Source organism: Larus michahellis, chromosome 29 (genome assembly GCF_964199755.1).
Source record: "Larus michahellis chromosome 29, bLarMic1.1, whole genome shotgun sequence".
NCBI lineage: Eukaryota > Metazoa > Chordata > Aves > Charadriiformes > Laridae > Larus > Larus michahellis.
This window is the reverse complement of record NC_133924.1, coordinates 249,731-274,976: the sequence shown is the minus strand read 5'-3', so window position 1 is coordinate 274,976 and position 25,246 is coordinate 249,731. Positions and strand designations below refer to the sequence as shown.

General features: G+C 59.2%; 5 protein-coding genes across 15 annotated transcripts; 2 read left to right on the top strand and 3 right to left on the bottom strand.

Moving 5' to 3' along the window:
• The first annotated feature begins 30 nt into the window (after positions 1-30).
• Positions 31-7,364, top strand: LOC141735154 (E3 ubiquitin-protein ligase TRIM39-like). The gene is made up of 8 exons (XM_074567715.1): positions 31-106; positions 754-1,693; positions 2,345-2,440; positions 2,531-2,761; positions 3,428-3,450; positions 3,573-3,694; positions 3,795-6,004; positions 7,207-7,364. Exons 2-7 carry the CDS (start codon positions 1,277-1,279, stop codon positions 4,340-4,342), a joined length of 1,437 nt encoding a protein of 478 aa, XP_074423816.1. The 5' UTR covers positions 31-106; positions 754-1,276; the 3' UTR covers positions 4,343-6,004; positions 7,207-7,364.
• Positions 7,365-7,367: 3 nt separating this feature from the next.
• PPP1R11 (protein phosphatase 1 regulatory inhibitor subunit 11) lies at positions 7,368-9,821 on the bottom strand. Its single transcript, XM_074567816.1, has 3 exons — positions 9,293-9,821; positions 8,119-8,227; positions 7,368-8,016 (listed from the first exon to the last, which is right to left on the bottom strand). Exons 1-3 carry the CDS (start codon positions 9,635-9,637, stop codon positions 7,778-7,780), a joined length of 693 nt encoding a protein of 230 aa, XP_074423917.1. The 5' UTR covers positions 9,638-9,821; the 3' UTR covers positions 7,368-7,777.
• A 444-nt stretch (positions 9,822-10,265) lies between these two features.
• POLR1H (RNA polymerase I subunit H) lies at positions 10,266-12,273 on the bottom strand. Of its 3 annotated transcripts, none has more exons than XM_074567854.1 (5): positions 12,155-12,273; positions 11,432-11,563; positions 11,229-11,323; positions 10,524-10,633; positions 10,266-10,384 (listed from the first exon to the last, which is right to left on the bottom strand). In XM_074567854.1, the coding sequence occupies exons 2-5, from the start codon at positions 11,559-11,561 to the stop codon at positions 10,360-10,362; spliced, it is 360 nt and encodes a 119-aa protein (XP_074423955.1). In that variant the 5' UTR covers positions 11,562-11,563; positions 12,155-12,273; the 3' UTR covers positions 10,266-10,359. The 3 variants fall into 3 exon arrangements, with proteins under 3 accessions (XP_074423955.1, XP_074423956.1, XP_074423957.1); XM_074567855.1 differs by having other exon boundaries at positions 12,178-12,207; XM_074567856.1 differs by having other exon boundaries at positions 12,164-12,202.
• A 272-nt stretch (positions 12,274-12,545) lies between these two features.
• Positions 12,546-20,882, top strand: MGAT1 (alpha-1,3-mannosyl-glycoprotein 2-beta-N-acetylglucosaminyltransferase). 6 transcript variants are annotated; one of them, XM_074567731.1, is made up of 4 exons: positions 12,570-12,635; positions 13,571-13,829; positions 15,284-15,303; positions 16,284-20,882. In XM_074567731.1, the coding sequence occupies exon 4, from the start codon at positions 16,313-16,315 to the stop codon at positions 17,648-17,650; it is 1,338 nt and encodes a 445-aa protein (XP_074423832.1). In that variant the 5' UTR covers positions 12,570-12,635; positions 13,571-13,829; positions 15,284-15,303; positions 16,284-16,312; the 3' UTR covers positions 17,651-20,882. The 6 variants fall into 6 exon arrangements, with proteins under 6 accessions (XP_074423830.1, XP_074423832.1, XP_074423833.1 ...); XM_074567732.1 differs by having other exon boundaries at positions 12,596-12,635; positions 14,876-15,303; XM_074567733.1 differs by lacking the exon at positions 12,570-12,635 and adding an exon at positions 12,669-12,823.
• On the bottom strand, positions 20,664-25,216 carry LOC141735152 (E3 ubiquitin-protein ligase TRIM11-like). Of its 4 annotated transcripts, none has more exons than XM_074567712.1 (7): positions 24,765-25,216; positions 23,911-24,006; positions 23,602-23,820; positions 23,479-23,501; positions 23,055-23,170; positions 22,591-22,638; positions 20,664-22,162 (listed from the first exon to the last, which is right to left on the bottom strand). In XM_074567712.1, exons 1-7 carry the CDS (start codon positions 25,158-25,160, stop codon positions 21,639-21,641), a joined length of 1,422 nt encoding a protein of 473 aa, XP_074423813.1. In that variant the 5' UTR covers positions 25,161-25,216; the 3' UTR covers positions 20,664-21,638. The 4 variants fall into 4 exon arrangements, with proteins under 4 accessions (XP_074423813.1, XP_074423812.1, XP_074423814.1 ...); XM_074567711.1 differs by having other exon boundaries at positions 23,602-23,849; positions 24,776-25,187; XM_074567713.1 differs by lacking the exon at positions 22,591-22,638 and having other exon boundaries at positions 23,602-23,849; positions 24,776-25,189.
• Positions 25,217-25,246: the final 30 nt, after the last annotated feature.

The window sequence follows — 25,246 nt, the reverse complement described above, 5'->3', positions numbered from 1 at the left end:
CGGCTCTGCCAAATAGGGGCGAAGGGGAGGGGCACCCTCAGCGCGCGGCTGGGTGTCGTCACTTCCGGCGGCGAGAGAAGGCGTAACTTCCGGCGCTGGAGCGGCGGTGAGTACGGGCGGCGGTGGCCGGGACCTCTCTATGGGGTGACCCCTATAGAGCCCTTTCTGTAGGGACCCCGCTATGGGGAGCCCCCCCGGCCTCTATAGGGAGCCCTGTAGCGCCCCGGAATGGCCCCCCCCCGACAGGGCGTCCCCTATAGGGCCCCTTCCATAGAGACCCACCCTATAGGGACCGGTTCTGTAGGCCCTGCCCTGTAGAGACCCCTGTAGCGACCCGGAACAGCCTCCCCCCGACAGGGCGTCCCCTGTAGGGCCCCTTCCATAGGGGCCCCTTTCTGTAGGGCCTCCCCTACAGGGGACCTGGGCGTAGCCCCCTCCCTAAAGAGCATCTCCTTTAGGGCTCCCTTTCCATAGGGGCACTCTGTGGGGCCCTCTTGCTCTGCTGGTTTCTCTACAGGGGCCCCAGTATGGACCTCCCCGGGAGGGGGATTCATCTACAGGGGCAAAAAACAGCCCCCAAAGTGGCCCCGTTGCCGTGGCAGTGCCTCCCACTGCCATCATTTTAACGGAATTCAGCTGTTTTCACCTCAAAAAGAACTCGGGGAACATTGCCGGCCCCTCGGCGTTGCTTCTTACCAAAATGACATCATCGCCTCGATGAAATTGAGGTGTTTTCTCCCCACAATCTTTTAGGAATCATGCTGCTGCCTTGACATCGCTTCCCACCAAGATGACATCATCACCTGAACAGAATTGAGCTGTTTTCTCCCCAAAACATCTTCAAGCCTGTGCCATCACCTTAGCATTGCTTCCCACCAAGATGACATCATCACCTTGACAGAATTGAGGTGTTTTCTCCCCAAAATCACTTGGAATCTGCACCAGTGCCTTAGCATTGCTTCACTTCAAAACCACATTGTTCTTTTGACAGAATTGAGCTCTTTTCTCCCCAAAACCTATTCAAACCCACACCACCACTTGAGCATCGCTTCCTACAAAAAACCACATCATCAGCTTGACTGAATTGAGCTGTTTTCTCCCCAAAACCTCTTTGAACTCACTCTGCCACCTGAACATCGCATCCCACTAAAACCATGTTATCACCTTGACCAATTTAAGCTCTTTTCCTCCCAAAACCCCTTCCAACCCCCTCCCTCCCTCCACCCCCTCGTCTCCCTCCCCCCCTCCCCCCGCAAGGAATTTTTTGGGGGCTGCCATGGCGGGGGCCGACCCCCTGGAGACGCTGCACGTGGAAGCCAGCTGCTCGGTCTGCCTGGAATACCTTCAGGACCCCGTCATCATCGAATGCGGGCACAATTTCTGCCGCCGCTGCATCACCCGTTGGTGGGCCGACTTGGCTCGCGATTTCCCTTGCCCCGTTTGCCGCAAAACCTCCCGCCACCGCTCCCTGCGCCCCAACCGCCAACTGGGCAACATGGTGGAAGCCGCCCGGCAACTTCGCCGTGGCCTCAAGAGGAAAATGGGCCAGGAAAGTCGCTGCCCGGCTCACGGCCAAGCCCTGGCACGGTTCTGTTGCGACGACCAAGCCCCTGTCTGCCTCCTCTGCGAGATCTCCCACGCTCATCGCACCCATCGCCTCGTGCCCCTCGAGGAGGCCACCCTGGAGTATAAGGTCGGGGGGGGAGAGACTGAAAGCTTCATAGGGGGAAAATGTGGGGAGAGTGTCCCTGAGTCTTGGGTTTGACCCCAAATTTGTCCCCAGGGCTCTTTTTTGGGGGGGGTTGGGCAGCAGCTCATTCAAATCTCCATTTTCACCCCCAAATTCTTCCCCAAGACCATTTTTGCGGGGGGGATTTGGCCACGGCTCAGCCCCATTTCTAGCCCCTGATGATGGGATTTAGCCCCAAACCCTCTCCCTGAGACAATTTGTGGAGGGAATTTGGGCAATATCATCTCCCTGTCTCCATTTTTAGCCCCAGCCCCTCTCCCTGAGGCCATGTGCGGCGGGGTTTGGGCAGCAGCTCATCCAAATCACTGTTTTCAGCCACAAATTCTTCCCCAAGACCATCCAGGGAGGGGATTTTGCTGGGGCTCTTCCCTGTTCTCTGTCTCCAGCCCCTTGCGGAGGCAGGGATTTGGGGATGGAGGGAGGCATTCGGGGACAAGGGAAGGATTCAGGGATGGAAGGGGGGATTTGGGGGTGGAGGAAGGATTCGGGGATGGAAGGGGGGATTTGGGGATAGAGGGAGGATTCAGGGATGGAGGAAGGATTCGGGATGCACTGTCCCATCCCATCACCCCTCTCCTCTCTTTCCCCCGGCAGGAGAAGCTGCAGCGCTGCCTGGAGCCGCTGGAGCGGAAGCTGGAGGCCGTCTCCGCCTGCCGAGCACGGGAGGAGAAGAAACCAAGTGAGCTGAAGGCAGGTTTACGGTGCCGGGGGAAGGATGCCGGGGAGGTCCCAATAACTCCCAGCGCTCACCGGTACCTTTTTCCCATCCCATGATGGCAGAGGAAGGTGGCTCTGCGGCGGGAATGCATCACCCGGGAGTTCGAGGAGCTTCACCAGCTGCTGGAGGAAGAGGAGCGACTGCTGCTGCGGCGGCTGGAGGAGGAAGAGCGGGAGATCCTGCAGCGGCTCCAGGCCAACCTGGATCAGCTCGGGGAGCAGCGGCGGGGGCTGGCCACCCTCGTAGCCGAGCTGGAGGAGAAGTGTCTGCAGTCAGGTGCCGAGATGCTCAAGGTGGGACGGGATGGGGATGGGGGACAAGGGGACCAGCAGCGGAGATGGGATCGGTGGCGGGGATGGCATCCCTGGGATGGGACTGGGTTTGGGGATGGGATCACAGGGATGGGACTGGAATCACAGGATGGGACTGGGATTGGGGATGGGATCACGGGGATGGGACTGGGATCCCTGGGATGGGACTGGGATTGGGAATGGGATCACGGGGATGGGACTGGGATCCCTGGGATGGGACTGGGATTGGGGATGGGATCACGGGGATGGGACTGGGATCCCTGGGGTGGGACTGGGATTGGGGATGGGGTCACAGGATGGGTTGGGGTTTGGAGAAGGGATCGTTCCCGGGAACAGGATTGGTTTTGGGGATGGGATTACTCCCAGGAGTGGGAGTGGGTCTGGGGACGGGATCCCTGGGGACAGGGCTGGTTTTGTGGACAGGATCCCCAGGAATGGGATTGGTTTGCGGACAGGATGGACCTGGGGAGCAGAATTGATCTGGGGACAGGATCCACTCCAGGTGGTGGTGATGGCGGTTGGGGCTGGGATCCCCATGGCTGGGTCTGATCCCACCCCAGAGATCGACTTGGGGGGGATCTACCGCACCTAACCCCCCTTTTTTTTCCCATTTTCCCCCTTTTTTTCCTGCTTTCCTCCCCATTTCAGAACATCAAGGACACCCTGGCCAGGTAAGAACTGCACAGATGATCCCGTCCTGCTCTCTGTGCTCCATTTTTGGGGAGGAAAAGAGGGATTTTTGGGGGGTGGAGGGGTTGTTGCGCGGGCCAACGTGACCCACTTTCCCTGGTAGGTGTGAGGCGGCGGCGGCTCTGGTGGAAGAACCGGTTTCCGTCCCCATCGAACTGGAGAAAAACTTCTGCAGTTTTCCCCGGCAATATTTCACCCTCCGGAAGATCACCCGGCGCCTCATCGGTAAGGAAAAAACCCCCAAACTTCACACTGGGATCCCCCCAGCCCCTAAATTTGCCCCCACCCCCTAAGCTCCCCCCATTTTTTTGGTGTCGCCGCCCAGGCGAGGTGACGCTGGATCCCGACACGGCTCATCCCAACCTGGTTTTATCGGAAGATCGGAAAAGCGTGCGTTTCGTGGAAGTTCGCCCTCGGGATTTACCCGACACCCCGCGGCGTTTCACCATCTACCCCTGCGTTTTAGCGGCGCAGGGTTTTACCTCCGGTCGCCATTACTGGGAGGTGGAAGTGGGCGATAAAACCCACTGGGCTCTTGGTGTTTGTAAAGATTCGGTGAGTCGAAAAGGGGAATTAACGCCGTTACCGGAGACGGGATATTGGCGAGTACGGCTTTGGAACGGCGATAAATACGCGGCCACCACCATCCCCTTCACCCCGCTGACGGTGCGGGTCAAACCCAAACGGGTCGGGGTTTTTGTGGACTACGAAGCTGGAAAAGTGGCTTTTTACAACGTCACCGATCGCTCCCACATTTACACTTTCACCGACACTTTTACCGAAAAGATTTGGCCGCTCTTTTATCCCGGTATCCGCGCTGGCAGGAAAAATGCAGCGCCTCTGGTTATCCGCTCGCCTACGGATTGGGAGTGAGGGGGGCGGAAAGAGCGGCGCCAGCGGGGGTTTGGCTCAGTGACAGCCAGCAGCACCGGGATCCGGTGATCCAGCACCACCGGGGTTTGGTGCTCTGACGTCTGACACCACAGGGATCCGGGGATCCGGCACTGCCGGGGTTTGGCTCTCCGACATCTAGCACCACTGGGGTCTGGTGATCCGGCACTGTCAAGCTTTGACTCTCCGACATCTGGCACAACTGGGATCCGGGAATCTGGCACTACTGAGGTCTGGCTCTCTGACATCTGGCACCACCGGGATCCGGTGATCCGGCGTAGACAGGGTTTGGCTCTCCGGTGTCTGGCACTGCTGAGGTTTGGCTCTCCAGTCTCTGCACCTCCGGGATCCAGTGATCTGGCACCGCCAGGGTTTGGCTCTCTGACATCCGGCACCACCCGGGATTTGGCTCTCCGGCGTCTGGCACCGCCGGGGTTTGGCTCTTGGACATCCAGCACCACCGGGCTCTGGCTCGCCGGCACCACCGGGGTTGGGCTCCCGGCACCGGCCAGTTCCAGCTCTGCGGCAGTGGGTGCAGGTGTGTGGCAGGGCTGTCCCCCCCGCGTGTCCCTCTGTCCCCCCCGCGTGTCCCTGGCCCTGTGTGTGTCCTGCGTCCAGGCCCCTGCGTGTCCGTCGGTGTCCCTGTGTCCGTCTGTGTCCTGCATGTCCACACGTCCACGTCCCTCTGTGTGCCCCCACATATCCCCACGTCTGTCCCTCCCTGTCACCCCTGTGTCAGTCCATGTCCCTCTGCATGTCCCCATGTCCATCTGTGTCCTTCTGCACATTGTCATGTCCACCCATGTCCCTTCATGTCCCTCTGTGTGTCCACATGTGTCCCCATGTACGCACGTGTCCCTTTATGTCCCTGTGTCCCTCCGTGTCCCCCCATGTCCCTTTACGTCCTTCTGTGCGTTCTGTGTCCCCATGTCCCTCCCTGTCCCTTTATGTCCCTCTGTGTGTCCTTCCGTGTCCACCCATGTCCCTTTATGTCCCTCTGTGTGTCCCTCCGTCCCCCCATGTCCCCCCATGTCCCTTTATGTCCCTGTGTCCCTCCGTGTCCCCCCGTGTCCCTTTATGTCCCTGTGTCCCTCCGTGTCCCCCCATGTCCCCTCATGTCCCTTTACGTCCTTCTGTGTGTCCCTCCGTGTCCCCATGTCCCTCCCTGTCCCTTTATGTCCCTCTGTGTGTCCCGCTGTCACTCCGTGTCCCTCCCCACGTCCCTCCCCATCCCCGTCCCCGCCCTCACCCTCCTCCCTGCCTCGCACACGCCTGCCACACGCCTCCTACATGCCTCCACACGCCTCCCACACGCCTCCCACACGCCATGGCCCCCTCGGGGCCACCGGAACGGGGCTCGCTGGCCCGTTTGGTGCGAGAAACATCCTGCCCGGCCTGCGGGCAAGCACTGCGGGACCCTGTCCTCTTGGCCTGCAACCACAGCTGCTGCCGCCGCTGCCTGCCCCCTGCCTGTGCCGGGGACCCCCCCGGAACCCCCCCTGCTGCTTTCTCCTGCCCCCGCTGTCGCCAGCCCTGCACCCCCCGCCGCCTCCGTACCCCTGTGGCCTTGGCCGTGGAGAGTCGCATCGCCCAGCGCCTGCTGCGGGGGGACCCCCCGCCCCCCCGCCGGACGCAGCGCCGCAGGTAAAGGGAACAGGGGCAGACACGGGCAGCCGGGGGGGGCTGGGAGGGATCTGGGGGACCTGGGCATCAAGGGGGGCTCGGGGGACCTGGGGAGACTTGGGGACCCAGGCAGCTGGGGGGCTGAGGGGACTTGGGGGACCCAGGTGTCCGGGGGGGGACTCAGGTGTCCAGGGGGAGTTGGAGGGACAGGAGGACCCCCAGGCGTGCGGGGGAACAGTGACACCCAGGCATTGGGGGGAGCTGGGGGGACGTGGGGAACCCAGGTGTTTGGGGGGACCTGGGGGACTCCGGTGTCCAGGGGCCACTTGGAGGGATGGGGGGGACACCCAGGCATCTGGGGGGGACCCGGGTGTTCAGGGGGCACTTGAGGGACCCATGCATCCAGGTGGCGCTTGGAGGGAACTGGGGGGACTTGGGGGAGCCAGGTGTCCGGGGGGGGGGCTGGGGGGATCCAGGCATTTGTGGGGGGATCCCGGCGTCAGGGGGGGGATGACTGAGGGTCTTGGGGGACCCAGGTGTCTGGGGGGGACCCAGGCTTCCGGGGGCACTTGGGGTGCTGTGGATGTCCATCCCAAGGGTGCTGGGGGAGCACCCAAGCGTCCGGGGGGGGAGGGGGGGTCAGGCAGTGACATTTTTGCTGGGGTCCTCGGGAGCTGCGGGGGGGTGTCAGGCAGTGATTTTGGGGGGCTTAGGGCTATTGGGGGGGGCTCAGGCATCGATTGGGGGGGTCAGTTGTTTGGGGGCGTTGGGGGGGGGTATCAGGGGGTGCCAAGGGGACCCAGGCATCCGGCTGTGACCCCGTGTCCTGTCCCTCACGTGCCTGGACGCCTGAGTGTGTGTCCCCCCAGGGCGGGGAAATGTCACCACACCCCGGGTGACCTCAATGAGGTGTGGGGGGCTGGGGGGGACACCCAGGCTCACGTGCCGGGCGGGGCCCGATCCGGCTGGGTGACATTTTTGGGTGATGACACCTTGTTTTGGTGGCACCTTCGTCCCTCCCTTGGGGACACACCCCAGTCTGGTGACATTTCTCCCCCCCCCCCCCGCCAAGGCATGTGTGTGTGTCCCCAGGGGGTCCTGTCCCCCAGGGGTGCCCCCCCCCAGTTTGGTGGCTCTTGTCCTGTCCCCCCATCCACCCCCCCCATGACATTTGTCCCCCCCCCCTTTGGTGACAACCCCCCTTCTTTTTTCTCTCCCCACAGCCTGGGGGCCCAGCTCCGAGCCGACGCCGCCCCCCCGCGCCCCCCATCCCCAGAGGAGTCACCCGGGGGGGGAACACAGAGCCCCCCAAAAGTCACCACCACCCCTCGCTGATGCCCCCCCAATAAACGCTGTCACCCCCCCATGAAGTGCCACCGAGCCGTCACAGCGGTGCCACCTTTAATGCCCACAGGTGCCATGGAAGGGGGCGGGGGGCATGATTTGGGACACACACACACCCCCCAAAACGATCCCCCCAAAACACTGGGGTGCGTGTGGGGCTTGGGGGGGACAGATGATGGGGGTTGGCGGGGGGAGGGGTGCCGATTTGAGGGGGGTCAGGCAGTGATATTTTGGGAGGGTTTGGTTCTGGGGGGTCAGGCAGTGATATTTTTGGGGGGGTCAGGCAGCGATTTTGGGGGGCTTAGGGCCATTGGGGGGGGCTCAGGCATCAATATTTGGGGTGGGCAACCCCCAAGGTGATTTGGGCGGGGGGGTGATTTTGAGGGGGGAGGGTCAAACCCAGAGTCAATATTTGGGGGGGGGGCAGCGAGAGCCTCCATAGGTGGTTCCTCAGTGCTCCATCGGGGCCGGGGGCAGCGCTTGGGGCCCCCCCGGTGTTGCCCCCCCCGCAGCTGTCCCCCCCCCTCGCCGCCGTCCCCGTCCCCTTTTATGTCCCCGCACGCAGTGGAGGTGCCCGCAGCCTTCGTCCCCTCCCCGCGTTCCCCCCTCTTCCTCCTCCTCTTCCTCCTCCTCCTCGCTCTCCGTCGAGCTCTCCCCGAACGCCCGCGGCTTCTCGTAGATACAGCAGCCTTTTGGGGGGGAACAGCAAAAAAAAACAGGGGGCGTCAGGGGACACGGGTGACAGCTGGGCGCCCCGGGGAGGGGACAGGAGTGTCCCCAAGGCCACTCACACTTGGAGGAGCGACGGCCCAGGTGCTCGTTGTCCACGGTGTCACTTGACCACTCCACTTTCTTGTCCGGCTTCCGCTTGCGCAGCTTCAGGGTCAGGCTGCGGTTCTCCTGGAGGGGGGGGGAGCAGTGGTGACACTGAGGGGACACGGCGGGGACACCCCTGTCCCACCCTCTGGGCTTTGACACTGTCACCGACGCTGTCCTGCAACAGCCCGGGTCGTGTCCCCTGACCTGTGTCCCCAGCGCCACCCGCAAGGGCTCTGGCTGTATCCCCTGACAACTGTCCCTGTCCCCAACGCTGTCCCCCAACAGCCCTGGCTGTGTCCCCCAACACTGATGCTGTTCCTAACACAGTCCCTGTCCCCTGACGCTGTCCCTCTCCCCCAGCAGCCCTGGTAACGTCCCCAACACTGCCCTTGGCCCCAGCACCGTCCCCCAGCAGCCTTGACTGTGTCCCGTGACACCGTCCTTGTCCCCAACTGTGTCCCTATTCCCAACAGCCCTGGTCATGTCCCCTGACACTATCCCTGTCCCCAGTGCCGTCCCTGTCCTGCAACACTGTCCCTGTCCCCTAGCAGCCCTGGTCGTGTCCCCAACACTGTCTTTGTCCCCAACACTGTCCCACAACAGCCCTGGTCACATCCCCTGACACCTTTCCTGTCCCCAACACTATACGACAACAGCCCTGGTCCTGTCCCCTGACAATGTCCCTGTCCCCAGCAGTGCTGCTGGTGTGCCCTGACACCGTTTGTGTCCCCAACGCTGTCCCTGACACTGTCCCCACGACAGCCCTGGTTGTGTCCCCTGACACCACCGCTGTCCCCATCCCTGTCCTCAACAGCCATGGTCGTGTCTGCCGACACCATCCCTGTCCCCAAAGCTGTCCCCAACACCCTCGGTCACGTTCCCCCGTCCCCAACACTGTCCCCATCTTCGACCGCGTGTCCCGCCCCCCCCCCGCCCCAGCCCCCGGTCACGTCCCCTGTCACTGTCCCTGTCCCCACACCCGTCACCCCCCCGCCCCCGTCACCCACAGTCCCCCCCGCTATCCAACCCCCCCGCCACCAGCACCCACAGGCCCCGCCCCCGTATCCAACACCCCCGCTCCGTACCCACAGCCCCACCGGTACCTACAGCCCCGCCCCCGGTACCCGCGGCCCCCCAGGCCCTCACCGGTTCGGCGCCGCCGGTCTCGGTGACGGTGGCGGTGCCGCAGCCGCCGCTGTCCGCCGCCTCCGCCATGGTTTCACGCGGGCGGAGGGCTGCCCCGAGGCGGGTGCGGGGGGTCCCGGCCGGTGCCGAGGCCCCGTTGCGGGGAAGAAGGGGGCGGGGGGCGGAAAGGGCCGGGCCGGGCCGGGCAGCTCTCGCCGCCGCCACCGCCCCGGTGCAGCGCCCACCGCCGTCCCCCCGCCTCCACTTCCGGTTAGCAGAGGGAGCACTTCCGGTCGGCCCTCCGCACAAAGCGTTCCCCCGACGCGGACGCACTTCCGCCGTACGGCGTGGGTGCGCAGCGCGCATGCGCAGAGCTCAGCGGGGCAAAGGCTGCGGGGTGACTGTGGGGGGCAAATGGGGGCTGGAGAGGGCAATTCGGAGGCTAAAGATCAGTTTGGGGGCAGATAGGGGCAGTTTTGGAGCACAGAGGGGCTGGAGGGGGCAATTCAGGGGCTGGGGTGCCAGTTTAGGGGGCAAATAGGGCCTGAGCAGGCAGTTTGGGGGCAGATGGGGGCCGGGGGGGGGGGACAGTTGTGGGAGTCAGAGACAGGCTGAGGGGGTGGATAAAGGCTGGGGGGGGCGATTGTGGAGGGCAGATGGGGGCTGAAGGAGCAGTTTGGAGGGTAGATAGTGGCGGGGGGGGGCAGTTCAGGGTCTGGGGGAGCAATTGTGGGGGGTAGATAGGGGCTGGGGGGCAGATTAGGGGGATAAACAGGGGCTGGGGGGGCAAACGGGCTGGAGGGACAGTTTGGTGGGGAAGATAAGGCCTGAAGGGGCCGTTGCGGGGGGGAAATAGGGGCTGAGAGCATAGTTTGGGGGGCAGATATAGGCTGGGGGGGCAGTGAGGGGCTCAGGAGCAGTTTTTGGGGGGTAAATAGGGGCTGAGGGGGCAGTTTGGGGAGGGGGGACAACTGAGACACCCCCAAGCGCAGCCTTGAATAAAAACCTGGGGGCTTTTATTACCCATATGGGGGGGCAAATACCCCACAAGTGGGGCAAATACCCCACGGCGGGGGGCAAATACCCCATCATGAATCCTCCTTCTCCTGAAACCTGCAGGGAAAACAAGGGGGTGGTTATGGGGGGGGCGGGGTGATTGGAGGGTGCCCCCCCATGGCTGGGGGGGGGTGTGAAAAAGTGGGGGGGGCAAAATTGAGGGGGGGTGGGTAAAGCCGGGGAGGGGAGCCCTCACCGGCAGCGGGGGCAGGTGTAGAAGACGGTCTGGCCCTCGTCGGCCGAGCGCATCTGGCGGGTGTGATAAGCCATCCCCTCCTGCCCGCAGCGGGGGCAGCGCCGCTCCACCTGACCCCCCCCAAAAAAAAAATTACTGGGGGTCACACACACGTCCCTCCCCTCCCCCCCCATTCCCTGCCCCTGGGGAAGGGCAACAACATCCCCCCGGCTCAGTAAGGGGGAGGGGGTAAATCTGACCTGCTGGGTGGGACACCCCCAAATATTCTGGGCACGAGGAGTTTGATGCTTCATATGGTGGGGGGTTGGGGACCCCATTTTAGGGGGAGACCCGTCCCAGTGGGGTTTTACCTGCCCCCCAGTGGGGTTTTGGGGTGGGGGGGGGTCCCTTCCCAGTAAGGCTTTACCCCCACCCCAGTGGGGTGTTATCCCCCCACAGTGAGATTTTAGGGTGAGGGTCCCCTCCCAGTTAACGTTTTACCCCCCTCCAAGTTGGAATTTGGGGTGGGGATCCCCTCCCAGTAAGGTTTTATCCCCCTCCAGTAGGGTTTTGGCGCTGGGATCCCCTCCCAGTGGGGTTTTACCCCTTCCTAGTAAGGTTTTTCCCCCTCCCAGTTGGAATTTGGGGTTTTAGCCCCCTCCCAGTAAACTTTTACCCCTCCCAGTAAGGTTCCCCCCCACTCCCCCCCCTCCCCCGCCCACTCACCAGGGGCCCCTCGATGTGGGGCGCCGGATCGTGCCCCCTCCCCGCCTCCAGCTGGTTGAACTGGATGCTGCTGCACACGGCTTTGCCCTCCAAATCTGTCGGGGGGGGACACACATGACAAAACAAAGTCAGGGGGGCCGGGGGGGGGTGCCCAGGGGACCCAGGTGTCCAGGTGCTCCCCCCCGTCCCCAGCCACCACTGACCCACGGTGCGGAGAGCGAAGGTGCAGCGGGGGCAGGGGACGGTGCTGGAGGGGCCCGGGGGGGGCAGGACAGAGCCGCATTCAGGGCAAAAATCCAGGCTGGACTGGAAACAGGAGGGGGGCGGCTCCATGGCTGGGGAAGAGGCGGGGGGGGTCATGGGGGGGTCCTCTTTTTCCCTCTTGCTGGCACCCCCCGCTGCCCTCCAGTTCCCATTATCCCCCCCCAGCCCCAATCTCCCCCCTACCATTGCCCCCCCAGTCCCCCACACGGCCCCCCAATACCCCCCTACACTCCCAATCCCCCCATTGCCCCCCAGCCCCCCTTACTGCTCCCCCACCCCCCCCAATAACCCCTTATTGCCCCTCAATCCCCCTCAGACCCTCCTATCACCCCAAGTCCCCCGATCCCCCTAGTGCCCCCCAGTCCCCCTTATTGCCCCCCGAGACCCCCCATCACCCCCATGCACCCCCCTTGCCCCACATCCCCCCCAGTCCCCCTATTGCCCCCCATCGCCCCCTCAATCCCCCAGACCCCCGATCCCCCATTGCCCCCCGTCACCCCCAAACCCCTCAGGGCCCCCCCAGCCCCCCCCCTTATTGCCTCCCAGCCCCCCCTTTTGACCACCCACCACCCCCCATTGCCCCCCAGACCCCCCATTCCCCCATCGCTCCAATGCCCCCCATGGCCCCACGTTCCCCCCAGACCCCCCCATTCCCCCCCCACCTCCCGGACCAGACACGTCCAACCTCCTCCGCGCTGCCAGGAGCGCGCGCGCGCCCCCCTCCAAGCCCGCCCCTTCCGCTACGTCATTTCTCCCCTCCCAGCCCTGCGGCGCGAAGGGGTTAATTAACGGAGACACCCCGCACCACCCCCCCCAGGACTGGTTAATTAAGCCGGGAGTAATTGATTAGGGAAACGCTCCAGGAATTGATTAATTAAGACGCCATTAATCGATTAGGGAAGCCCGGCAGGGGGCGCGGTCGGCCGCGGAGGGGGCGTGGCCGAGCGGTGGGGGCGTGGCCGCGAGATGGGGGCGTGGTCTCCCGTATAGGGGAGCGTGATTGGCTGGGGGCGTGGCCCGGCCTCGAGGGGGCGCGGTGTTCCGGGGAGGGGTGGAGCTGGTGGGCGGGGCCTCGCCGTTGCCATGGCGTCGCTTCCGGTGCGGCGGGGCGGAAGTGGCGGGCGCTGTCGGGAGGCGCCGCTGGTACCGGGCGGGGGGGCCCGAGGCGGGGAGCGGGGCTGGATCGTGCCCCACCGGGGGGGACATACGGCCTGTGGGGGTTCTCCATGTCCCTTATGGCTGGGGGGGGACCTCTGCTGTCGCCTCTAGGGGCGGAGGGGCCAGAGCTGTGCCCTGTAGGGGAGGAGGGACCTTCGGTGGCCCCTGGGGGGGTACGAGGAGGGGCTGAGGGGGGGCTCTGACCCCTGCAGGGGTGTCGGGGGGCTGCTATGGGGCTGGGAGGGCTCCCTTCAATCCTATAGGGGCATCAGGGGGGCTGGGGGGGCTGCTGGAGGGCTGGGCGGGGGTTCTGACCCCTATAGGGGTGTCAGGAGGGGCTGGGGGGGTGGCTCTGATCCCTATAGGGGTGTCGAGGGGGTTACTATGGGGCTGGGGGGCTCCTCTGACCCCTATAGGTGTGCCAGGAGGGGCTGGGGGGGTCTATGACCCCTATAGGGGTGTCGGGGGAGACGGAGGGGGCTGCTATGGGGCTGGGGGGGCTCCTCTGGTCCCTATAGGGTTGTCAGGTGGGGCTTGAACGGGGGGTTCAGACCCCTGCGGGGTGTCGGGGGGCTGCCATGGGTCTAGCGGGACTCCCCTGTGCCCTATGGGGTGTCAGGAGGGGATGGGGGGCTGCTGGGGGGCTGAGGGGGCTCCTCTGACCCCCATATGGGGGTGTTAGGAGGATCTGGTGGGCTGCTATAGGGCTGGGGAGGCTGCTGTGGGGCTGGGGGGGGTCCCCTACCCCCTGTAGGGGTTGGGGGCGGGGACATGATCTGCTGTCCCTGTGGGGCAGGGAGGAGGCCTCCCTCCCCCCATTCCCTGCAGGAATTCCTCTCCCTGGGGATTTTGCCCCCCCACCATCCTTGCGGGGGGGAAGTGAGATTTGAGCATTTTAACCTTTTCTCCCTCATTTTTAGAGCTCACCGGAGACACCACCCCCTAGAAAACAACCCATGGCTGGGGGCTGGGGGGTGCTGAGCCCCGAACCGACGGACAGACAGACAGACGCAGCCCCCGCCATGCCCTGACCCCCCCAACCCACGCCCCGAGGAAGCTCCGAGAGGGGAGAGACGCAGCGACCCCCGATTCCCCAGGGATTCCCCGGCGGTTCTGGAAAACGGGGGGGGGAGGGGGGAACCCCAGCGACCCCCCTCCCCCTGGAGCGAGCAACAAAAGGTAAATCCTGAGGATTTTAACCTGGAGAGTGAAGGGAAACATTTTTCCCACCTGTTCGCCGCCTAATTCCCACTGGAAGGGGATTAAAACTTCACGAAAAGGCAAAAAAAAGGGGAAAAATATTGGATTTTTAGGAAGATTGAGGTGATGTGCAGCGGTGAATCCCGTAGAAAAGGGATTAATTTTGCCCAAATGAGGGTTTGTTTCCATCCAGCCACCTCGTTGCAGTTTATTTTGGCGTTGCTCCCCCTGAAATGAAGCCGAAAAGGTGGAAAAATTGGAGAAAAATCATAGAAAAATTGGAAAAATCGGGGTGGGGGGTTCCCTGAAAGCAGCGCTCGCTTCCTCGGTCCCTTCTGGGTGGTTTCGGTGTCACCAAAGCTGGAGCCGCTTTTCCCCAAGGTGTAAAAAGGAACCTGGGTTAATTAAAAATGAATATTTAATGAATAATTTAAGGATGGTGGCGCAAAAGTGGCGGGGGGCGGTTGCCACGAATCTAGTGGTTTTGGGGCCTCTGGGGTGGGGAAAAGGAGATTAAAATCCCCCCAAACTTCAGGAATTCATGGATTTGGGGGTGTTTCACCCCTAAAAACCCCTGAGGGGGGAAAAAATGGGGGGGATGTCACCTCCTCTCCCCCCGCCCTCAGATCTGGGGGGGTTTGGGGGCGCCTGGGGATTTAATTGGATTTAATTAGCGGTCGCTCGGAGTGAAGTCGAGGGCAGGGAGAATCCCCAGCTTTGCTTACTCAGCGCTTCGCCGCCTGCTTGTGCCTCCCCGCCGGGGAAAGCCGCAGCTGAACACGCGTTTTGGGCCAAAACCATCACGTTTTGGGCCAAAACCATCTCATTTGGGGCCAAACCCCCCGCGTTTTCAGCCAAAACTCTTCATTCTAAGCCAAAACTTGAGCTGCCGTGAGGCTGAGCTGCTTCCAGTCCCCCAGGTACAGCTTAACCCCAGCACCTCCCCCTGCTAAAAAGCACAAAATCCGTTAAATTTCCCTTTTCACCTATTTTTTCCTTCTCTCTGGCTGCTTTTCCGGGACCAGACCAGCATTTCGTGGCCGGGAACGGGGAGCTTTCACCGTTACCGGCACTTTCTGCCCTCACCCTTCCCCTCTCGGGGGAGGGGAACTGCAGTGCCACAAGGTCCCCCCCCCTTCCTCCCCCTCTACACCCCTTTTCCCCCCCCTTTTTTTGCTTTTAAATACCCCTTTTCTGGGTGTTTTTCTTTCTTTTAATTCCCTTTTTCCGCCCGCCAACGTGGCCCGCGGCAGCGTTAACCCTTGAGCTGCTCACGTGTGCCCAAGTTAATAAATGGCTTCCCCCCCCCTTTTATATTCTCTTTTTTTTCCCTGTTCCTTATTTTTTTTTCTTATTTTTTTCCTCTTAATTCCCCTCTTCCCTCCCTCCCTTTATCCCCCCCTCCCCTTCCCTCATTCACATCTTGCCGGCAGGAGTGGGGACCAGGCTCCGGGTGAGTAAAAACACCCTGAAAACGTGTTTTTTGTGAACATTTTAGTGCTCAAATTTTATATATTTTTGGATTTCTCCCCCATTTTCAACTGCCCCCGCCTCAGCACCCGCCCCCCCCCACACCTTTGTGCTGGCGAATCCTCGCCGGGGTTAACGTTTAACGGGAGCGGACTCTGCCCGGACATTTGGGCTTTATAATTTGCTTTTTTTTCAACCTATTTAATGTTGGGTTTTTTTTATCGCGGTGCCACGTTTCTGCTGGGAGGCTCCGGGGCCGCGCGGTTTCGCTTCCTCTCTCCAAGGGGGTGGGAGGAAATTCCTCTTTTTCGGGAGGTTGTAGCACGTTTTGAGGGGGTTTTAGTGGATATTTTGGGGGACACCGCCCTTGGGGGGTCTCTGTCCCCATCCAGCCCCACTTTGGGGGTAAAAAGGGGGTTTTTAACCCTCCTTCTGGGTGTTTTTACCCCCCTTTCTAGAGTTTTTGCCCTTCTTTGGGGTGTTTTTACCCCCTTTCCTGGTGCTTTTACCCCCCTTTCTGGAGTTTTTAACCCTCTTTATGGTGTTTTAAACCTCCTTTCTGGTGTTTCTAACACCCTTTCTTTTTTTTTTTCCCCCTTTCTGGTGGTTTTTCCTCCCTTTCTGGTGTTTTTCCCCCTCTCTTTGGTGTTTTTCCCCCATTTCATGGTGATTTACCCCCCCCTTTCTGGTGATTTTTCCCCTCTTTCTGGTGGTTTTAATCCCTTTTTTTTTTTTTACACCTTTTTCTGATGTTTTTAACCCCCTTCTGGTGTTTTTACCCCCCTTTCTTTTTTTTTGTACCCCCCTTTCCTGGTGTTTTTTCCCCTCTTTCTTCCCCCCCCCCTTTTCTGGTGTTTTTATCCCCTTTTCTGGTGCTTTTAACCCTCTTTCTGGTGGTTTTAACCCCTTTCCTTGTGTTTTTAATCCTCTTTTCTGGTGTTTTTTCCCGCCCTTTCTCCCCAGGTCGATGGGGTGGGAGTGAGCGCTGAAGGATGCTGAAGAAGAGCAGCTTGGTGTTGTGGGGGGCGGCGCTTTTCATCGCCTGGCACGGCCTCCTCCTCCTCTTCCTCTGGAGCCGCCCGCCTTCCCCCGCCGCCGACGGCGCCCGCTTAACGGCCGAAGTCATTCGTTTGGCTCAAGACGCCGAAACCGAACTGGAACGGCAAAAAGAACTCCTGCGCCAAATCCACCGCTACAGCCAATTATGGGGGCGGCGGCGGGTTCCCATCACCCCCAAATCTTCACAAATTCCCCCCAGACTCTCCCCCCCGCCGCCACCGCCGCTCACCGACGCCGCCGATGTGGTGTTACCGGTGCTGGTCCTGGCTTGCGACCGCAGCACCGTCCGCCGGTGTTTGGATAAACTCTTACGTTACCGGCCGTCGGCTCAACGTTTCCCCGTCATTGTCAGCCAGGACTGCGGCCACGCCGAAACGGCTGCTGTTATCGCATCCTATGGCGACGCCGTGGCTCACATCCGTCAGCCCGATCTCAGTGATATCCCAGTGCCGGCAGAACACCGTAAATTCCAAGGTTATTATAAAATCGCTCGGCATTACCGGTGGGCGTTAGGTCAGGTTTTTCGTACCTTCCGTTACCGCGCCGCCATCGTGGTGGAGGACGATTTAGAAATCGCCCCCGATTTTTTCGAGTATTTCCAAGCGGCGTTTCCCCTCCTTTTGGCCGATCGCAGCCTCTGGTGCATCTCTGCTTGGAACGACAACGGGAAAGAACAAATGGTGGATGTCGGACAAGCCGATTTGCTTTACCGGACTGACTTTTTTCCCGGTTTGGGTTGGTTGCTTTTAGCCGAACTTTGGGATGAACTTGAACCCAAATGGCCGCGAGCTTTTTGGGATGATTGGATGCGTCAACCCGAACAACGCCGAGATCGTTCCTGCATCCGCCCCGAAGTCTCACGGACCATGACGTTTGGTCGGAAAGGAGTGAGCCACGGCCAATTTTTCGATCAATATTTAAAATTTATCAAACTCAACGACCGCTTCGTGCCTTTTACCCAACTGGATCTTTCTTACCTCAAAAAGGAGGAGTACGAACGTTCTTTTCTCCCCAAGGTTTACGCCGCTCCCGAGGTGAAGGTGGAGGAGCTCCAGGGCAACCGGCGCCGGGAACTGGGCACCGTCCGTTTGCAATACAGCGGCCGCGATTCCTTCAAAGCCTTTGCCAAAGCCCTGGGGTTGATGGACGACCTCAAATCCGGCGTCCCCCGCGCCGGTTATCGCGGCATCGTCAGCTTCATTTATCGGGGCCGACGCGTTTATCTCGCCCCCCCCTCGGACTGGACGGGTTACGATCCCAGTTGGAGTTAGCGGGCGCCATCCCTCTGCTTGTATTTTTATTTTTCCTCCCCTTTTTCCATCATTTTTTGGGTGGTTCTGGTTTTGTTTTTTTTTTTCTTGTGGTTTTCAGTTGGGTTTTTTTGGCGTGGTTCAGCGAGGATTCAGCACCCAGCGACACCGGGGTGGGGGGAGGGAAATCGGCTGCGAGCGGAGGAATTCTTTTCCAGAATAAAAGCCAAAACCAAAAAAAAATCCTAAAAAAAGCCCAAAATTCAGATTTCTTTCGCCGCCCCACAGCTGCCGGCTCCCTCGGGTCCTATATTGCGCTCCGGGGCCTTGTCCCTGCGTTCAGCCTGGTGGCTCTGGGCGCTCCAGGCCATAAACTGACCTATAGTGGTCTGTGCGCGTTTATATGGGTCTATACAGGTTTATATGGATTTATTTGGGTCTGTATGAACCTATGGGGGGTCTATACAGGTCTATGTAGGCATATGTGAACCTATAGGGGTCTATACGAACCTATAGGAGTCTATACACGTTTATGTAGGTCTGTACAGGTCTGTGTGGGTCTATATGAACCTATAAGAGTCTATTCGGGTCTGTATGGGGTCTATACAGGTCTATGGGGGTCTATACAGATTTATAGGGGTCCGTACGAGCCTATAGGGGGTCTATACAGATCTATGTGGGTCTATACAGACCTATATGCCCTGGTCCCTATATGGTCTAAGCCCTATATTCTGGGCTTTCTACTGGGCTGTGAGGTCTGTAGGGGGTATAAGGGACCTGTACAGGGTCTGTGCCCCAGTCCCTATATGTGATTGTGCGCTCTGGGCCCTGTATATACATGGTTTGTCCCTATATGGGGCTATAGGGTCTGGGCACTATACCCAGGCCCTATATCGCAGCCCACACAGTCTCCTCCCCATAGGTGTGCCCTATACCACAGCCCGCTTGCTGCTCTATACGTTCTGCCCCGTATATTCCAGCCTTGGAGTACCAGCTCCGGGGGGGCAGGGCATAATTTCTGCTGCTAAAAAGGCCCCTTTTTGTGTTAAAAAAGCCCCTTTTTAGCTTAAATAAACACTTGGATGTGGCTTTTTTTTGGGGGGGTGGGGGGAGAAAGGTCCCACTTGGCTTTGTTTTGGGGAGAAAAAGCCTCTTTTCAGAGCGGAGGAAGTTATGAAATGCAAGAAATGAAATTAAATTATGAAATTTTATCACAATGAATTGGGATAAAAAGAGGGGAAAAGGGCAATGTGGGGGGAACTGGGCAAACTGGTGACACTGGGAGGGATTTCTGCCCCCCTTCAAGCAGGATTTGGGTTAAATCCTGGTGGTTATAGGGATATTTTTGGAGCTGTTTCCTCTCCACTTCCACTGCTGGGGCTAAAAACACCAAATCTTTTTATTTTCACTTAAAAGGGGGAAAATCCACACACAAAGAAAAGGTGGTTTGGGGTTTTTCAGCACTTTTGCCTCGAGGCAGCAGTGCGCAGCCCCTTTTTTGTTAATCAATTCTGCCCCAATTGGGGGTTTTCTTCCCTGCGCGCACCATTTTGAGGGTGGAAAATAGGAAAACGCCCATTTCCCAGTGTGCTGGCTGTCCCCCCCCCCCCCCCAGGGAAAATGCCCAAAACGGGACAAACCTCCCCAAAACCAGAGAATTAAAAGCCCCGACACCCCCTTGGTTCACACTGGAGCTGTATTTTGGGGTGAAATATGCCCGAATTGGTGTATTTTGGGTATAACGAGCTGGTGATTTTAAAAAGCGTCTTTTGAGCCCCAGTTTTATACACACCCATCAATTATTAACCCGAATAGAGTCAAACCCAGTTCCCCAAAATCTGCCTTTTTCCACTTAAAATGGACCCCGGGGGAGATTTAACGCCCCCGCCCCCGCCCCCGGAGGGCCCCGCAGTCCTCACTCAGGTCCGTCCCTCCGCCTCCGCTGCCCCTCGCCGGCTGCTCAGTCCTCACTCCGGTCCGCTCTGGGGCGGGTTAGTGGGAGAGGAAGTAGCCAATGGGGCTCCGCGATGGAGTAGGGAGCAGCCAATCAGAGCGCGTCGGCGGCTTATAGGGGGCGGGGCGCGGGGCTTGGCGGGAAGAGTTCGGCGGGATGGCGCGGGCGAAGCAAGCGGCGGTGGCGACCGGTAACAAGAAACGCCAAAACGCCCCTTCTCCAGCCCCAAACCCCCCCGAAATGCGCCCGGCTCCTCCTAGATCTCTAGCGCTGTGGAAAAAACTCCGTCTCTCACAGAAGAAAAACCCTAAACTGCTCCCCGTGGCCTTTTTCCGTGGGTTAGTGCGGCGTTTCTCTGTTATCCAGGCGGGCTTTGGGGTGCACGGGGCAGCAGTGGCAGCTCTGCAGGAGGGCTGCGAGGCACGTCTGCTGGCGCTGCTGGAGGAATGGGGGCTTTGTGCCCTCCATGCTAAGCGAGCCGCCGTCCAAACTGCTGACGTGAATCTTGTGAAGTGCCTTCAAGTGAAAAGAGGTTGATTTTTTTTCCCCCTTCCCCAGTGCTGCAGAACTGGCTTTGGGCCTGCTGAACTATGCAGAAAGGCAACTTTTTGTGTGTTTATGCTTTATTTTTCCTGCATGGACTTTCAAATTAACTATCTATTAAGCCTTTCAGAGGAAATAGAGTGTTGGAAGCTCATTGGAGCAGGACACTGTGAAGAAGCACTTTGATTTACGTGAAGCATCGATGGACCTTGTGCTGTTAACAAGCTCTTGTGTTTCGAGGGTGACATGACCTTGTCATGAATCAAGCGGGACAATGACTAATTACAAACTGAGCTGGGCTGTAATTTGGGTTTAGCAGTGAGCTGCAATGTTGTGGGTTTGTCAAGGGCCTTATTTAAAGTTGCTGCTGCCTAGTTGGGGCCCTGAAGATGAAAAAAGACACCTTCCCCACTGCCTTTCCCTGTGGTTTCACCTCTTCCTCAGACCAAAGTCACGATTCTCTGCGGCCGCGGGGAGGGAATTCTGGCAGCAGAGGCAGTGTGCTTGGGGCTGTAAGAGGCAGAGACGCGCTCAATCTTGCCTGTGCTGCCTGATAACAGCGCTTTATTACATGGTTTAACCCTAATAATGCCTTCTTGCTGTCTTAAGATGCTGCTTTTGTTTATTTTTCCCCCTTCTGGTCACTCATAGGTGGTGAAATGGGGATGAAATCCTATCCACGGCTTCTCTCTCCGCTCACATTCTGGCAGCGATTGCAAAACCACGGGGAGGCCCCAGCCTTGAGTCATCCTGGGAGGCGCAAGAAGTGGTTTTATCCCATTTCCCCTAATTTCTGTGCAAATCTTAAGCTGAGAATTCTCCGTCTGCAAAACCTTCCTACGAGGCATCTACCAGCAGCAACAAAGCCCCTTTTCTTCCTCAAATTTGAGCTCTCATGTTTTTTAGGGGTTCTCCCTGTTTTTCTGGGTCTTGTTTCCTTTAACGAACAGCTGGGGAAACAAAAATCTCCTCGTTCTCCTATTGAGGGTATTTTCTCACAAGGAAATGTAGTGTGATGAGGGGGGAGAAACCCAACAAAAATTGGCAAAAAAAAAAAATAATCTATTGAGTACAGCCCCTCTCCCCAGCATGCAAAATCCTGCTCTGCTCTGGGTTCCTGTGCAATTTCCTTCTCTTTCTTTACCCCCCCCTCTTTAAAAAATAATAATTACATGAGTGAAAAATGTGCATTCAGGGTGGGCTTTGCTTTGGGGAAGGGGTTTGGGGTGAGAGCTGTGAAGCCACAGTGGGGAGCAAGATATTCCCTTGGGTTTTTTCCCTTTTCAAGGCTTATTTTCACTGGAAAACTGCCCAGCAGAGCTGCAAAAAATTGTATTTTCAGGGGACTTTTGAGTCTGTGCAAACCCATCGAGGAGCAGGGGGGTGAAATGTGATTAATTCTGCTAAATTAGGTGTTAAAAGGAAAAGCAAATGGGGTTGGGAGGGGTGTGGGGGCTGTTTATTGAGTGAAGGGGTGGTCAAGGGGGTGGAAGGGTGGGATTTTTGGGGGGCTCAGGGGCAGAGGGTGAGCAGAGCTGGCCCCTCACCCAGCCACAGCAGCGGCCGCAGTCGTTCGCCAGCGAAAGCAGCTGGGGGGAAGGCGAAGATTTCAGTTTCGCTGTCGGCATCGCGAAAAGCCACCCGCCCCATGGCGTAATCCAAAGTCACCTCGATGCGCCGGGGCACGCAGCTGTGGGGCAGAGATGTGGGGCTGGGCCAGGTGAGAGCCCGCAGCTGCCCCAGCCACTGCCCCACAGCCCAAACCCCTCGTTCAGGGCTGAGACCGAAACAACCTTTACGGGAGACGAACTCACGAGCCACCCCCAGCGCCCAGTCGGGACCAGGACGAACCTCCACGGCCCAACGGTGCCGGCCCCCGGCGAAACCCTGACGCCCCAAAACGCAACGTAGAGACTCAAATCGCTCGGCTCCTGAGGGAAGAGGAGCCTGGGGGGTTTCCCGACGTCCCGCGGTCCGGCCGTCTGCTGACACCAGGATTTGGGGGTGAGCTGTGGCCGGGTCCAGCGTCACGGTTGCTGGAGGAGGGGGGAGAGGGGTGTCAGCTCCAAACATTGCGCTCAGGCATCATTCCCAGGTGCAGCATCAGCTCCAGGTGTTGCAAAAGAGCATTGGCTCGAAATATGGCACCTGAGCATCGGCCCTGGGTGTCACACCAAAGCGACAGCTCCAAATATTGCACTAAATGATCAGCTCTAAATGTTAGACCGGAGCATCAGCTTCAAATGACGCGTCTGAACATCAGCCCCAAGCCTTGCACCGGAGCTTCAGCTCCAAATATCACCCTTGAGGATCCAGGCTGGATGTTGCACTGGAGCATCAGCTTCAAATCTTGCACCTGAAGCACCAGCTCCAGCTTTTGCAGCCGCGACCCAGCTCATGACGCTGAATCTGAGCATCAGCCCCAGGAACGGAACCCAACCATCGGCGCTGGAGCCTGACTCACCTCTCCGATATCCCCCCGAGTCTTCCTCCGGTGGGCACCCCACGATGGCTAGAAAGAGAAGATGACCCCGGAGACTCCTACCCCTGGGTCTGGCCCTGGGGCTGCCCCACATCCCCGCCATTCCCCATCCCACGCAGACTCCCTTTGTGTGGGGCATTGCCTCCCTCCCTCCCCACCTAATTAATGTTATAATTTGGGTGCTAATTAACAGCCAGCAGCCCTCTGCAGCTTCCCACCCGCTAAGGCTGCTATAAAGAGGATAAATCCCTGATTTTTTTTTATTTTTTTTTTTTTAAATTAAAGGGGCATCGTTGGGCGATTTTTTAAATTAAAGGGGCGATGCTTGGACCTTCCAGCTAAACTTGGCTAATTCTGGGTGGTCTTTACCCCCTTCAGTCCCCCTCCAAACTCTTCTTTCTGCTTATTTAAATCTCTTTTTTTGCCATTTTTTACCCTCCAAATACCTTTAAACTGCGTCGCCGCTTCTGTGAGCACATTGGTTTTCAAGACAAAATCCTCAAGCTCTGCTTCCAGCTCCGGCATTGGTGGAAGCGACGGTTGTGCCTTCCACTCCGTGCACCTCGGGGGGAGGCAAATTGGGGTGTTTAGTGCCAAGAAACCCCCACGTTTCCCTTCCCTGTGGTGAAAAACCACGGGGGAAGCTTTATTTCCCCGGGAAAGGCTCCAGCTCCTACAAGGTGTGATGGGAGACCCCCATGGCCACCAAGCTTGGGATCAACCACCAACCTCCCCCAACTCAAAAGCAAAATCCTTGCGGGGGGGAAAGATGTGAGGAGGGATGGGGGAAAGGGTGAGGAGGAAACCCCAAACCCAGAGGAATTTTGGCCCAAAACAGCTGTTCCTGATGATGTTTTTTGGCCCCGGTACCTGCTGAGGGTGATTTGGGCATCCTGGAGAGGAAGGGAGAGAGATGCTCAGGGCTTATTTGCCTCTGAATAAAAGCCAAAAAGGGGGAAAACAGAGGGATTTTTGGGGCAGGATTTGGCTCACCCGTAGGAGGTCACCATCTGGTTGCCGGCACTTGGCCTGGAGCTCAGTGCGGCGTTGCCGGAGCCGGGCCAGTTCGGCAGCTTCACTGCGGCGTTGCTCCTCCAGCCCTCGGCGCAGACGCCCCAGACGGATCAAAAACCGCGATTCCTGCTCGCCCAGTGCCCGACGAAGCCCTTCCAGCACCACCAGCAGCTTCTGCTTCTCAGCATCCACTCGAGTCTGGGGGATGAAGGAAGAGGAGGAGGATGCTAGAGGGGGGATGAAGCAGTTTGCCCCCCCACGGTGCACCCCGACAGCAGGAGCACCTACCAGCATCTCCCGTCTCATCTCCTCTGCTGCCACCACCAGCCCGGCGCGTCGCTCGTCCTCCTCTTGCAGGGCTTTTAGGGAAGCTGCGAATCGCTCCTGCAACCGGGGAAAAAGGGGGTTTGGCTCCTGGAGGCGGGGGGGGGTAAAGGGGGGCTGGGACTCCTAAAGCACCCTGCATACGGCCAGCTCTGGCAGCCCCATCCTCCTCCTCCTCCTCCTCTCCAGCTGTGCTGAAGCAGGTATGCGCACGAATGCTCATGGTATAATTAGTTTTATAGCTATTCTATATGTATATCTACACATTATCTGTGTAAATATATAAATATATAGTGTTATATGGCCACTACAGGTCTCCCAGACAGGCTGGGACGCTCCATCTCTCCAAGACTCCCCCTAAAAAGTCCCCACCAGCTCCTAAAAAGTCCCTGTGAGCCCCTTAAACACCACAGCCCCCCTTTCTCCCCTCTCCTTGCACACCCTGCTGGGTCTGGACCCCCCCCCTTCTTTGGGGACCCCCATTTCCCCTCTGCTCCCGGAAGCAGAGCAGGAACCCCCCACGGCGCAGGCGCTGTGTGAGAGCAGGAGCCTTTAAATCCCTGATATTTAGAGTTTCGGTTTCCAAACTTCCACCTTCCCACCCTATTTCATACTGAACCCTCAGCAAATTGCAGCATTTCAGCTTAATTTTGACTTTTGGATGGTCACAGTGCTTCTCCCCCCCCCCCCCCCCCGGAAAGAAGAAAAATCTTTGCCCCATCTGAAACTACGTATTTTTAGGGCTGAGTTTTAAGGGAAATTGGGTTTTTAGGGTCACTGAGGCAGAGAGAGGGCGTTAGAGACGGGGTTTTTCTCACCCTGTACTCACGAGCAGCCTCTTCGCTGGGCACGGTGGGGTGTGGGTGATGCTCGGCGCAGGCGGCGCAGAGGAGAATCCCATCCCGGCGACAATAAAACGTGAGGGGTTGCTGGTGCCGCCGGCAAATCTCGTCCCCCACTGGCGTTGCCAACTCCTGGACGGCGGCCACCACATTGGCCAGTTGCCGGTTGGGACGGAAGCCATCGCGAGAGAAAGGTAAACGGCACTGGGGGCAGGAACCGACCCCAGAGGCATCTGTGGAGCAACAATCGAGGCAACGGCGGCAAAAATTGTGGCCGCAAGTCAGGAGCATGACGGGATCGCGGAAGAAATCCAAGCAGACGGCGCAGGTGGTCTCCTCCTGGAGGTTTTCCACGGCGTTACCCGCAGCCATGGCCCAGGCGACGGGGGTTTGTTTTTTTCTGAGCCGTCAGGGAAACGCCCCACGCGAAGGGGCCGGGCAATGGTTCTCCTGGAAGC